Source organism: Delphinapterus leucas, chromosome 14 (assembly GCF_059928025.1).
Source record: "Delphinapterus leucas isolate spDelLeu-1000000601 "Yukka" chromosome 14, BTC_Dleu_Yukka2, whole genome shotgun sequence".
NCBI lineage: Eukaryota > Metazoa > Chordata > Mammalia > Artiodactyla > Monodontidae > Delphinapterus > Delphinapterus leucas.
Window position 1 is genome coordinate 57060158 of NC_143142.1, and position 12997 is coordinate 57073154.

Below are 12997 nucleotides of genomic sequence, written 5' to 3' on the forward strand. Positions count from 1 at the left end.
TATTTCTTACTATTGTGTGGCTCAAAAGGATAGAGATTCCCCATTAGAATTTGAGGAAGAAGTGGCATTTGAGATAGACAATGAAGGAAGAGAATTTTCAGAGTTGAACATGAGTTTACATGAGCAATATGAGCAAAGGCAAAGAGATTGAAAAGTACAGGAAAAATAGAAAATATTTCGCTTTAACAGAAGTGTAGGATATATGTAGCTGTCTGGGAAGCAAGGTCAGAACCCATGTATCTAACTGTAACTGTCGAACTGTAAATGTCTATATGAAGAGTTACGCTTAATTCAATAAGAAATCGGAGTGATTTTGACAGTGAACGTTGCATTTATATTCTGAAGCATTAGAATTAACTTGTTCTTGAGAAGAATGGTGATTGCTATCTAGATAGTATTTCATAGCTCTTGGGAAATTTTTACTTAATTGCCTGAGATAGAAATATGATTTTTTGTTTGTTTTGTTTTACTTGTATGCTTATGTCCTTCATGCTTGGAGGAATTTTATATTTTCCAAGATGTGCCTGTTTAATGAGCAAACAGACTTTGTACTTACTACTGAAGTTAATTCATTTTCATACAGATGAAGGAAAGTGTAGTTTGAATACAGAATACCAGATGACTAACATAATCAGATTATGATGAATGACTTAAAAAGAGGAGTTTTCTTCCAAATTTCTCCTTCCTGGGGAATTTAATAACAATGCAGCATTTTTGATTTCATGTAGTAAGTCTTTTCTATACTTGGGAAAACACACTAGGTGATACATTCAGCAGCATTTCCAAAGCATGCAAGGCTAGCAGTGAAACTGAATTACTTATACCTCCTAAGGAGGATACTTGATTAATCTATTTTCTGTTATGTAATTTTGTTTCTTAAAATAAGCATATAAGCATACCTAGCTGTTAGATGCCATAAATCTCAAATAAAATAATAGAAAATCAAACATTTATTGATCCAATTAAAAATTGTTTATAGAAACAGAACACTATAGAGATGCTTTGGTAGTCATTTGATTTCCCTGGCCACTGATGCTGATATATTTGAGTAAGAATTAATAAGCCAGTTAACGTTTCATTTAATTTTTTGAGGAAAAATGGTATTTAGTGGTAAAATCATGTATATTGCTTTTCGTAATTAAAAGAAATGTTGACTGTCAATATAAGAAAAAATTATGAAAAGAATATATTTTGGTTTAAGCAAGGGAAAATACATTTTTGGGAAGTAGTCTGTCCTCATGGAATTTATAAAATAGTAGAAATGACAAAGAGTAAATAAACAAGTAATTACAAATGCCATAGTTGTTATAGACATGAAAGGAAAGAGTGGTCCATGAAATATTTACAAGGGATTTAACCTGGTTTCTGGGCTTAAGGAAAGGTGACTAAAATTGAACTGATAGTCACGAAGTCTCAAATTATCTAATTATGAGTTTTAAGCGCCTGAGTGGCAATTGGAACTGGAAGACAATAGATGCTTTAAATTTTTTTTTTTTTGAGTTTTGTGAGTTTCTTCAATTTGTAATTATTTTTTGTTTTGTTCTTTAAAATTTGTTTATTTATTTTTGGCTATGTTGGGTCTTCATTGCTGCGTGCGGGCTTTCTTTGGTTGCGGTGAGCAGGGGCTATTCTTCGTTGCGGTGTGTGGGCAGCACAGGCTCTAGGCACAGCAGGCTTCAGTAGTTGTGGCACGTGGGCTCAGTAGTTGTGGCTCACGGGCTCTAGAGCTCAGGCTCAGTAGTTGTGGTGCACGGGCTTAGTTGCTCCACGGCATGTGGGATCTTCCCAGGCCAGGGCTTTAACCGGTTGGCAAGGCAGATTCTAAACCACTGCACCACCAGGGAAGCCCTATAATTATTTTTAAAAGCAAAATTTTTGGAGTTTTCTTAGTAGTCATTGGGAAGGGCTAAGAACTATATTTATAGAGTAAGATAGGAAATATTTCCATTCTGAAGATTAAACCTAGAGTTTTTTTACATTAAGGGAAAACTCAGGTAAAAACTACTCTGTTGACACTTTTTTAGTCCAAATTATTTCGATTGTCAGTAGAAGTATGAGAAATTTAGATTTAGAAATTTGTTTTCTTCAAGCCGTTATTGGTAGTTGGCAGGAAAGTAAACATTTCCTTTAAACAAGAGTGTTAAAATGTCTGTTTCATTGTATTTTCCATTTAAGAAGCAACCCAAATTCTCTAAACTCTGAACTCTTTAAACTCCAAGTTCTCTTTAAAAAAAAAAAGGTAATATTTTTAAAAATTCCAACCAGAAAAGATTATGAAACAGAAACTTAGAACACTTGAAAATTTGGAGTTTCTTATGTAATCTTAGACCTAAAATGCTGTTATCTGATCTATTGCTGAAAAAAGGAACCTTTGTTAATTTCTCAGTTTTATATGAACCATCTCAGTCTTTTTTGTTTTCATTTTCACCTTGATTTTGAGATACTATTTTTTTTAATTTTTTTATTTTACATTGGAGCATATTTGATTAACAATGTTGTGTTAGTTTCAGGTGTACAGCAAAGTGATTCAGTTATACATATACATGTATCTTTTCTTTTTCAAGTTCTTTTCCCATTTAGGTTATTACAGAATATTGAGCAGAGTTCCCTGTGCTATACAGTGGGTCCTTGTTGGTTATCTATTTTAAATATTGCAATGTGTACATGTCAGTGGGATACCATTTTTTTTTTTTTTTTTGGATACCATTTTAAACAAGACATTTACTGGTCACTTACTCTGTGCCAGGCACTATTCTGTGACTTTTTTCTATTAATTGATTTAATCCTCACAACTCAATCTCTAAGGTTTATATGATTATGGCAATTTTAAAGGTGAGGACCCAGTGAGGCACCAAGAGGTTAAGAAACCTAGTGATCTGCCCAAGGTAACACAGCTGATAAGTGTTAGATAAAAGTAAATTGTTAGCTTGATATTTAGGAATAATTAGACGTAACTTGTCTATAATCACATTGCATTTTTTCTAATATTAGCTTATTTTTTGTTTGTTTGTTTTCCAGGATTTGTTGATGTACCTATTACAGCTGGTCCAAGCTCTCAAATATGAAAATTTTGATGACATAAAGAATGGATTAGAACCCACCAAGAAGGATAGTCAGGGTTCAGTGTCAGAGAGTGTGTCGAATTCTGGAATAAATTCTGCAGAAATAGATAGGTACGGATATACAGGGAGGAATTATTTTCAAATCTGATAGTTTTCCACCTTTTCAGATTGTCTTCTTTTCTTTTTCCCCAGATGTACCGAACCCTAAGTTGGAAGTTTTACCAGTGAATATGGCATGTGCACTCACAGAACACAAACCACTATATTACAGGGCAGTGTTTTGCAAGCTATAGAGTCAGAATTCCTTAGTTAAAATCTTTACTCTGCCACTTACTAGCTGTGTAAACTTGTGTAAATTAAATATTCTCTGTGTGGCCCCAGTTTCTCATCTTAAAAACGGGGATATAGCAATAGTAACCTTTAAGGATTGTTGAAAGATTAAATGAGTTAATACATAAAGCATTTAGAAAAGGGTCTGACACATGGTGCTTTGTGTCAGATATTGCTATTCACGCAAAAAAAAAAAAAAGAAAGATGCAGCAAGTTAGTGGACTCAAATATTTTATTGTAAAGTTGTATTTTTTATTGACTGTTTTTCACCTCTTCAGTAGTTAAAGCAACCTGTTAGTTGAATTGAAAGTCAGCTATTAACAGTAATAACAATTAAGAACTCCCACCTCTGTAGCAGACACCAAGAGATGGTCCACATATATTAAACCTGTTATTAGTAATCCTCTGAGGTAGGTATTCGTATCCCTAATTTAGATATGAAGGACTTAAGGAGAAGTTAAGTAAATTGCACAAAGTTTTTTATTTTGCAAATTAGGTAGAGTTGACTCCATAGCCTTTGTTCTTTCTGCTTTGCCATTTTGCTTTTCATAAAATCTTAAAATTTGAGATAAATAGGAACATTTGGGTAAGAAATCTGAGGCTAAGGTATAAAGTTGTTTTGTGAAGGTCATGAGATTTGTCAATGACAGAAGGAAGTCTAGAATTCAGATTATCTGAATTAGTACAATTATTTTGATTATCATGTGAGTTCAAGGTTATATTTCTGAATTTTTCATAATGATAATGCTGTTTTTATCTTCTGTTTTTCATTTGCAGGAGAACTGAGAAACAGGAAAAAAGCATTTTTTCTTGCGCAGGCTGCTTTGTGTTTTTCTGTTTTTATGAGAAGAGACCCCTTACATTTTCTTCCACTGTACATTGGAGGCCTTCAGTCTCTAGTGATGCTTATTTAACTTAGTCTTACTTATGCCCCCTAGAACGTTTTATTGGAAGTCTATTTAAAATTTCATGATAGGTTGTAAACTAAAACCCAGTATTTCCCAAATTATGGTCTGCTGGTCACTAATATGTATGTTTTCTAAAAAGGTTAAAAAAGGTAGGGGTTGTCTTGTGGTCAAATATGTTTGGAAGATACTGGCTTAAAGTACAATGTACTTTTTTAAAAAAACTATAGTATTTATCAGAAACTTTAATACATGCAAACTTGCACATACATCCCAAAGAGGCTATTACCCATGTTCTCTGACTATGCAGCCTCTTTTTCCAGAACATAATGTGACTCTAGTGCTGCACAGAACATACTTTAGGAAGTAGTGCTTTAACCAGACACAGTTGAGGTGAACTATGCTAAAAATGTGTATCTTCTCTTACAGAAAGAATATTTTACGTATCAGTGATATCTCCTATTATTTTTTCAGCTCCCAAATTATAACCAGCCCTCTTCCTCCAGTGTCTTCCCCTCCTCCTGCGTCTAAAACAAAAGAAAGTTCAGATGGTGAAAATCTGGAAGTGAGTACAAAGCTTTTCAGGTTTCCTATAGGAGAGATCCTACAAGATAAACATTTAATGTTGGTCTTGAAAATATTGGTTTTGATTAATAAACTAAATATTACAACTTTATTAAATAACCTGGTTTATGATGCATGTTTATACCTTTTCCTCCCAACAAAAAGTGCCATCTTCAGTTCAAGGCATTTTATTGGTGCTTTGGACATATAAATGAATTCAAATGCAGTGTGAAAATAAACTGGGCTTAAATATTTTTTTAAGGAAACTCAGAATATTTATTGTTAACACATTTATGAGCATTACTGTAATTGTTGGTGTTTGTGATTACATTGTAGAAATGTATGACTTTGATACTAGGGGAAATACACTAAGCTGCTGTTTTTAGCTTATACAGAAAAATTAAGTTCTTTTAGCTAAGCAGAGTAATTTTTGAGGTACAACAGGTCTTTTTGGCTAGTGCTACTCTGAAAATTATATTTGGGAGTGCATTTGCATAAGTTGATCTAGTATGTATTGTTGATTTTTCTCCCTAAGACTTCTAATTTGAGAAGAATCTTTCACACCCCAGATGTTGAAAATAAATAATACATACTTGATGTTAGAAAGAAGATTGTTTTTTTAAATGTATATATTATTGCTTTTAGTAAAATTTTAGGAGTTAATGTTGATAACTGAGTGACGTTTGTTTTCAGTATTAACTGTTAACCAGAGTTTGCTTGTCTGCCTACCTCTTGATGTATTCGAAAATACTGAAAAAAGGAATTTTAAATTACAGGATCATAGAATCCTTAGGGGAGCCCTTTGAGGAACCACTCACCTGCAGTTTCATTATTTTGCCCTTTGAAAACTAAGGGATTGATTCAGTAATAAGTTCATTCACACGTTTTTGTTTTCTTTGTTTTTTTTTTTTTGTTTTTTTTTTTTTTGTGGTACGCAGGCCTCTCACTGTTGTGGCCTCTCCCGTTGCGGAGCACCGGCTCCGGACGCGCAGGCTCAGTGGCCATGGCTCACGGGCCCAGCCACTCCGCGGCATGTGGGATCTTCCCAGACTGGGGCACGAACCTGTGTCCCCTGCATCGGCAGGTGGACTGTCAACCACTGCGCCACCAGGGAAGCCCGAGAAACTAACTCTTTTCGTGGTTTGGATGATACCATACATCCCTTGTTTTCCTCTTCACCTCTCTGGCTGTTCCTTCTTGGTTTCCTTTGTCAGCACTTTCTCCGCTGCTTGACACTTTATTGTTCCTCAGGGTCCTCTTCTCAATTTATCCTCTTGCACTAGGCTGTAGTGATAAACTCAAATTTATATTTTTAGCACATTTCTCTCATCTGAGTTTTAGATTCATATATTCCAAATATGATCTCTACTGTATATCTGACAGGCATTTCAAACTTGATGTTTCAAAATACATCTCTGTCCCCCACACACTCTTGCCTGTTTCTCACTTGGAATTTCCATCTGTGATGTAACAAATCAACCCGTTTGCTAAATCCATAAATTTGGGAATTACTGTCAATTCTTTTTTTCCTTCCTACTTCCTCTCCATCAGCAAGTTCTATTAATTATATTTCCAAAATATTTTAATAATCTGTTACTTCACTCTATCTCCACTCTCACCGTTTACTCTTCTAGACTACTGTAATAGCATCCTGACTGATCTCAGGTCTGTGCTATTCAGAGCAAATAGAGTCATCTTCAGAAAATGTAAATCACATCATCTCACTCTCCTGCTTTAGATCTTTTGTTGAGTAGCGATTGCTTTGAAAATAAAATCCAGAATGGGGGTGGCTGCCGTGGCTCTGGCTGCCATGGTGATGGGTGTCTGACCCTGATCGCAGGTGGCGGTGAGGTACCTTGTTTTTCTGACAAGAATTGACCATGTTGGAAGGAAAGGAAGCTATCTGTGCAGACTGCTGTCTGTGGAACCTTTGAAGACGACAAAATAGTGTTCGATTCTGTAGGGGGCGCCTCTGGATTAAGCTATGGTAGAAGATGTTCCAGAAAGCCAAAAACGACAGTGCAGTAGCAGCTCCCAGAATAGTGAAATCAGTACTAAGAGCAAGTCTGTAGATTCCAGCCTTGGAGGGCTTTCTTGATTCAGCACTGTGGCAAGCCTTGATATTGATTACACCCAGAGCTCAGTACAAAGCAACAGTCATTCAGATACCTGTGCAGAATTTCGAATAAAGTATGTTGGTGCCATTGAGAAACTGAAACTCTCTGAGGGGAAAAGTCTTGAAGGGCGACTAGACCTGGTAAATTATATAGATGTCACCCAGCAAGATGGAAAGTTGTCTTTTGTTCCTCTGGAGGAAGAATTTATTAGTTGTTTCTAAGTATGGTATAAAAGTATCCACATCAGATCAGTCTGATGTTTTGCATCGGCACACTCTATATTTTATCATCTGGATGATCTGTTATGATGATGGTCTGGGGGCAGGAAAAAGCTTATTGGCTCTGAAGACCACAGATGCCAGCAACGAAGAATACAGCCTGTGGGTTTACCAGTGCAGCAGCCTGGAACAAGCACAGGCAATCTGCAAAGTTTTATCCATTGCGTTTGACTCTGTATTGTCATCTGAGAAACCTTGAATTCTGCAATAAGGGGAAGTAGACTTCCTGTGCAAGTTCAGCTGTTTTCTCAATAGTTCTGTTTTCAGTCTGTGGTGTTGAACTATTATAGAAATATGAGCTATCCTTTGCTCTAGATTTTCTGAAGAAAATGCAGTGTATAAGATAGCAATCATTTGTTTTTCTGTTAAAATGTGTCTTATTTTTTTTTTAATAAAAAAGGGACTTCTCTGGTGGTCCAGTGGTAAAGAATCCACCTTCCAGTGCAGGGGATGTGGGTTCCATTCCTGGCCAGGGAACTAAGATCCCACATGCCGCGGGGCAACTAAGCCTGGGCGCCACAACTACTGAGCTCACGCACCTCAACTAGAGAGACTGTGTGCTGCAAACTACAGAGCCCATGCACCCTGGAGCCTGCGTGCCACAACTAGAGAAGAGAAAACCCGCATGCCACAACTAGAGAGAAGCCCGCACACTGCAGTGAAGAGCCCGTGCACCACAACGAAAGATCCCACATGCCTCAACGAAGATCCCACATGCCACAACTAAGACCCAATGCAGCCAAAAAAATAAAATAAATAAAATAAAATCCATACTCAGTAGTGTGACCTTAAAGGTCTTCACAATTTGGCTTTTGCCTACCTTTTCAGCATCCTTTACTTTAGTGTTCGCTATATTTCAGCTACATTGAGCCTTTTAAAAGTTCCTTGAACAGTTAGGTTCAGGGCCTTTGTACATATCGTCATTTTGCTCTTGCCTAAATATCACATCCTCGTTGCTGCCTTCTGACCTCCCATTCTAAACTATTACTGTGACTTCCTTTAATGCTTCTCTCCTCCACCAAATGTTAAGCTTCCAGTAGGACAAGGAACTCTGCAAACCATGGTGTCCTTAGCCTCTCACATATCACCTGGTTTAGAATAAATACTGGATGGTGGGATGGAGGGATAGATGGATGCATGAAAATATGATCTGTGACATAGATATGTAGATGAAAACCGACAGGCAAATGTAGACTCTCTTATTTCCCCCTTGTTAATAGCAGATGGTAATATAATATGTATACATTTCTTTTAATTCTTTCAGCAAGATCTGTGTACCTTCTTGATATCAAGAGCCTGCAAAAACTCAACACTGGCTAATTATTTATACTGGTATGTGAAATAATTTTTTGTTTATTTTCTCATCACTGTTCAAGACTGTTTTTTCCCATACTGTAAACAAAAAGGCAGTTTAAAATAAAGTATGAGCAATCATCAAAAGCCTATGCAGTATTTATATCTAGCTGTATTTCTTTTTTTTTTAACATCTTTATTGAGGTATAATTGCTTTACAACGGTGTGTCAGTTTCTGCTTTATAACAAAGTGAATCAGTTATACATATACATATGTTCCTGTATCTCTTCCCTCTTGCGTCTCCCTCCCTCCCACCCTCCCTATCCCACCCCTCCAGGCGGTCACAAAGCACCTAGCTGATATCCCTGTGCCATGTGGCTGCTTCCCACTAGCTATCTACCTTACGTTTGTTAGTGTATATATGTCCATGCCTCTCTCTCGCCCTGTCACACTAGCTGTATTTCTTTACAGCTGTGCTAATGGAAATGCTTATTAGCACCAGAGTTTCTCTTCCTTTCACTAACTTTCCAGGATCTAAGATAAAACTGGGTAAGATAATCGTTTTTTTCAGTTTGATGTCTGCTTGCCCTTTATGCTATTTAAGTAGTGTAAGTATGATACTTCACTGTCCTTCAGGAGTATGTATTTTCACATTATTTACTAAAACACTGGAATCATGCAAGGACAGAAAATTAGAATTTGAAGTTACTTATACATGAGGAAACTGAGGCAGAGGCATGATGTAGCTGAACTTGGTAAAACCTGAACTAGGATTGGATCATTTATCTCACATTTTGCCATTTACAGAGTATTGTCAGTGACCTTTTCTCATTTGTTCTGTGAAGTTAAATAGGGCAAGTGTAAGTATCTATTTTACATGAGAGCAGGTTTCCTGAGTGAGTTACATGAAAGAAAGAGAGGAACTGAGGCATAGAAAAGCTAACTGATTTACTGAGACACAATTAATGTGAAGCATGGCTCCCTTTATCTGTCATAGAATTCTAAAGTGTAAAGAACAAGTAGCTTAAGCCACAGTGAGAAATATTTTGGTTCAATTAAAGAAAGCACTAGGATTAAACACTAGACAAGAGAGCCTTATCTAGTTTTATAGAGCAAACAAAGGGCAGAGCCAGTTGGGTAAGCTCTACCTGAAGCTTTCTGTACATTTAAGAGAACATTTTTTTAAACTTCCTGACAGACTTGATACTTTTTGTTGTTGTTGTTGTTGTTTTTGCGGTATGCGGGCCTCTCACTGTTGTGGCCTCCCCCGTTGAGGAGCACAGGCTCGGGACGCGCAGGCTCCGCGGCCATGGCTCATGGGCCCAGCCGCTCTGCGGCATGTGGGATCTTCCCGGACCAGGGCATGAACCCGTGTCCCCTGCATCAGCAGGCAGACTCTCAGCCACTGCGCCACGAGGGAAGCCCAAACTTGATACTTTTTTTAACTGTAGAAATGATCTCTGATCTAATCTTACTGCTCAGTTTACTGCGGTTAACTTAAACAGTACAAATTAATAGCTGTTCATTCTGAAAGGTAATTGTTTTTGAAGAATAGTGAGGTGTTTTGCTTTCCGTGTTTTAGACTGAGTTGGAGAACTGTCCTGTAGGTCAAATCATTAACTTCATTTTCCCACTCTCCAAACATAATCTTATCTGGATACTGCCCTTGTAGCCAATAAGTAGATAAATAAATCAAAGGCTCTTTAATAAACGTGGGTGTTCATTACTTACATAACAAATATTTCTTTAGTTTCAGCCTTCACGGTTCTCTTCTCATTGAAGAAAAACCACTTTCAACAGTCTTAACTAAATCACTCATTTTTTCCCCTTTCAACAATCTTAACTAAATCACTCATTTTCCCCCCCCTTTGGGACCTGTAATTTTATTTTTCCTGTTGGCCTTAGTAGTGGGAGGAAAAATAGTTCCTTGCTTTTACTTTAGAATTTAATATAATATTCATAAACCACGTTTCCCTCACTGTTAACTTTCAGTATGTCCTTGAAAATACATCCACAAAATGTTTTGGCTAGTTGTTAATCACCATTTTTACTTTGAAAATTTTGCTTAGAAATCGTTGTATTACCAGATAGGTACTATTTCCTTTTAATGTAACCTCTTGCTTCCTAATGTTCTCCATATTCTAATCTGAATTCTTAAGTGTATGTCTATTCACTGGTGTTATGGAAAAATATTTCCTCATAAAAATCTGGGTAAATAATTCAATGGAAATTAAAAAAAAATGTGTGGGGCACAGTGCCAAGGTTTGAGTAAGTACTTTTAAGCTTCTTAGGTATTTAAAATTAAGGTTTTATATATTTTAAAAATCATTTACTAAGAATTCCTTTATAGATATTTTTATTTCCTTGTGATATTCATGGAAAGTTTACTCTGGCTCAGAATTTATAGTCTAGAGTAGTCACTATTATAAGAGCTGTATGTATGTATACTGATTATGTGGTGTTTAAAATTATGTATTTGGATTTGAGTACAGACCAGATTTCATTGTAAAATTTGAAATTAGTTGAGATAGCATCTTTGATATCTTATTTCAAGTAGGAAGAGTTTTCAAACCATTCTGAAAGCAGCTGAACAGTAGGAAACCTATTAGATGAGCAGTTTCCAACGAGGCAACAGTTTCTGTTCAGAAAGAGCACTTTGTTTTCTCCATAGATAATAAACAAAGTACAGCCCTAGCTCCCAGTCTTATAAGCATTCCATCAAACTTAGATTTGATTTGTGTTTTCCCACTATGTCTCTGATTCACTGATGCAATAGCATGTGCTATGTCTATTCATTCTCTGAGGAGTAATTGTTTTTCCCATATTTATAGTCTGCATATTTCATATTCAGAAACACTCATGGGGAAGAAAAAGCTATTGATGTGGACTTCTGACTTTGGTACACACCACTTTTGTGATTGTAGGGTGAAAATATGGGAAATAATTTCAAATAATTGACTTAAAATAATCATTCTATTCCTTTGAACCTGGACAGTATAGTATAAAAATATTAATCACATGTAACAATTTATATGCCTCTCAGTCTAAGCTTACTCTATTATAACAAATGTATTAAAATATAAATTTTACTTGATTGTGCTCTTTCCTTTTGAACATTTTGAATTTCCTTGTTCATTTGTTCCCTTTCCATTGATTTAAACAGGATTCCTGCTATAGTTGAATCCTTAGAGGCCTACAGTAGTACAGACAATCCTTTTAAAATGAATAGTGTCAACATTTTAAACCTCAGAGGGGAGTTATAGTCTCCAGTCTGTAAAGTGTTGGGCATCAGGATCTATAAATTGTTGCAGTTTTTTTTATTTTTATAGCTATTCCAGTATGTTGAAATTGAAAGTAAACTCTGGCTGCCCTGACATGTTTATCTATAACTTTTAAGACCTTTCAAGGTAATAAGGTTATTTACCTCACAAAATGAAATTGCCAGGAAACAGGTAGCCCACTGATGTCATCATACGATGGGTACCCAGGCAATTTTGTCTGCATTTCTACTTGAAGATGACAGGTTTCAAGGAAGCACCTGAGAGTGTTTTGTAGAGTCTCCTTACTGCTGAGAACAGAGAATTCAGAAGTGACTCAAATCTAGGTCTTCTAGTCTTGATCTAAATTTGTCCTTCATTTTGGAGATGACACTGTCATTTTTATTTTAGATGGACTTTTCCTTTGCATAAGAACTTTGGCTTGAATGATTTTGAGAGGTGTTTGATATGTGACCTTTATCACGCAGCTGCAGCCATTGTGTTTACTTGGCAGTCAATGGGACCTGAACAAAGCAGTGGAGCCGTATATTGTGGTCATCTGTATTACTCCTTTAGAAAGGAGTTGCCGTGTAAACACAGGAAAACACAATGAATATACTAAGGTGATGGGAATAGTCAAGGACTTTAAAGGGTTAGAGAGTATGGACTGGGTTTGAATCTGTATTGACAGTTTCAAGATTGAAAAATGCTTTCTTGAATTTTTGGTTTAGAACTCTCATTCTATAAGGTAGATATAGTGTCAGGGTTTAGTTCCTCATACCACTTTACAGAAAATTCTATTGTTAGGTTATACAACTCTGAGGACTTCCAGATCACCTGGGAAGTCAGTGGGAGAAGGCTCTTAACTTTTATCAACCTTTAAAACATTTCTTTGTGTAAGACTATATTGTGTATGTCAAGGGCTACTAAAGATTTTTAAGATACGGAATCTGGCATCGGTTTCTTTATAGTCTCTGAAAGGAGCTAGGAGTAAATGTGTGAAACAGTGACGAGCAAGGTAACATTATCAGCACAAGTTGTATGAGAGGCTGTGCCTGTTTTAGGAAGGCAGAGGAGAAAGAAGTTGTTAGGGTTTGCAAAAACTTCCTGGAAGAGACGGAGTGTCACCTGTATTTGAAGGGTGGGTAGAATAAGGAAAGGTGGAGGTGGGAAGGTGTTTCTGGACAGCA

The 12997-nt window shown here is 36.4% G+C and overlaps 1 protein-coding gene and 1 pseudogene across 4 annotated transcripts in view; both read left to right on the top strand.

Annotated features, from left to right (window-relative positions):
* The window catches only part of PIK3C3 (phosphatidylinositol 3-kinase catalytic subunit type 3), a 154698-nt gene that overhangs the window by 75382 nt on the left and 66319 nt on the right, over positions 1 to 12997 (top strand). For all 4 annotated transcript variants that reach the window (XR_016387628.1, XM_022562649.3, XM_022562648.2 and 1 more), the window contains 3 exons: positions 3019 to 3173; positions 4772 to 4862; positions 8521 to 8588. Coding sequence is in view for 3 of the 4 variants with exons in the window: in XM_022562649.3 (XP_022418357.2) it covers positions 3019 to 3173; positions 4772 to 4862; positions 8521 to 8588 (314 nt within the window). In the remaining variant the exon portion in view is untranslated. The remainder of the gene's footprint in view (positions 1 to 3018; positions 3174 to 4771; positions 4863 to 8520; positions 8589 to 12997) is intronic.
* On the top strand, positions 6153 to 7650 carry LOC111168879 (integrin beta-1-binding protein 1 pseudogene; annotated as a pseudogene).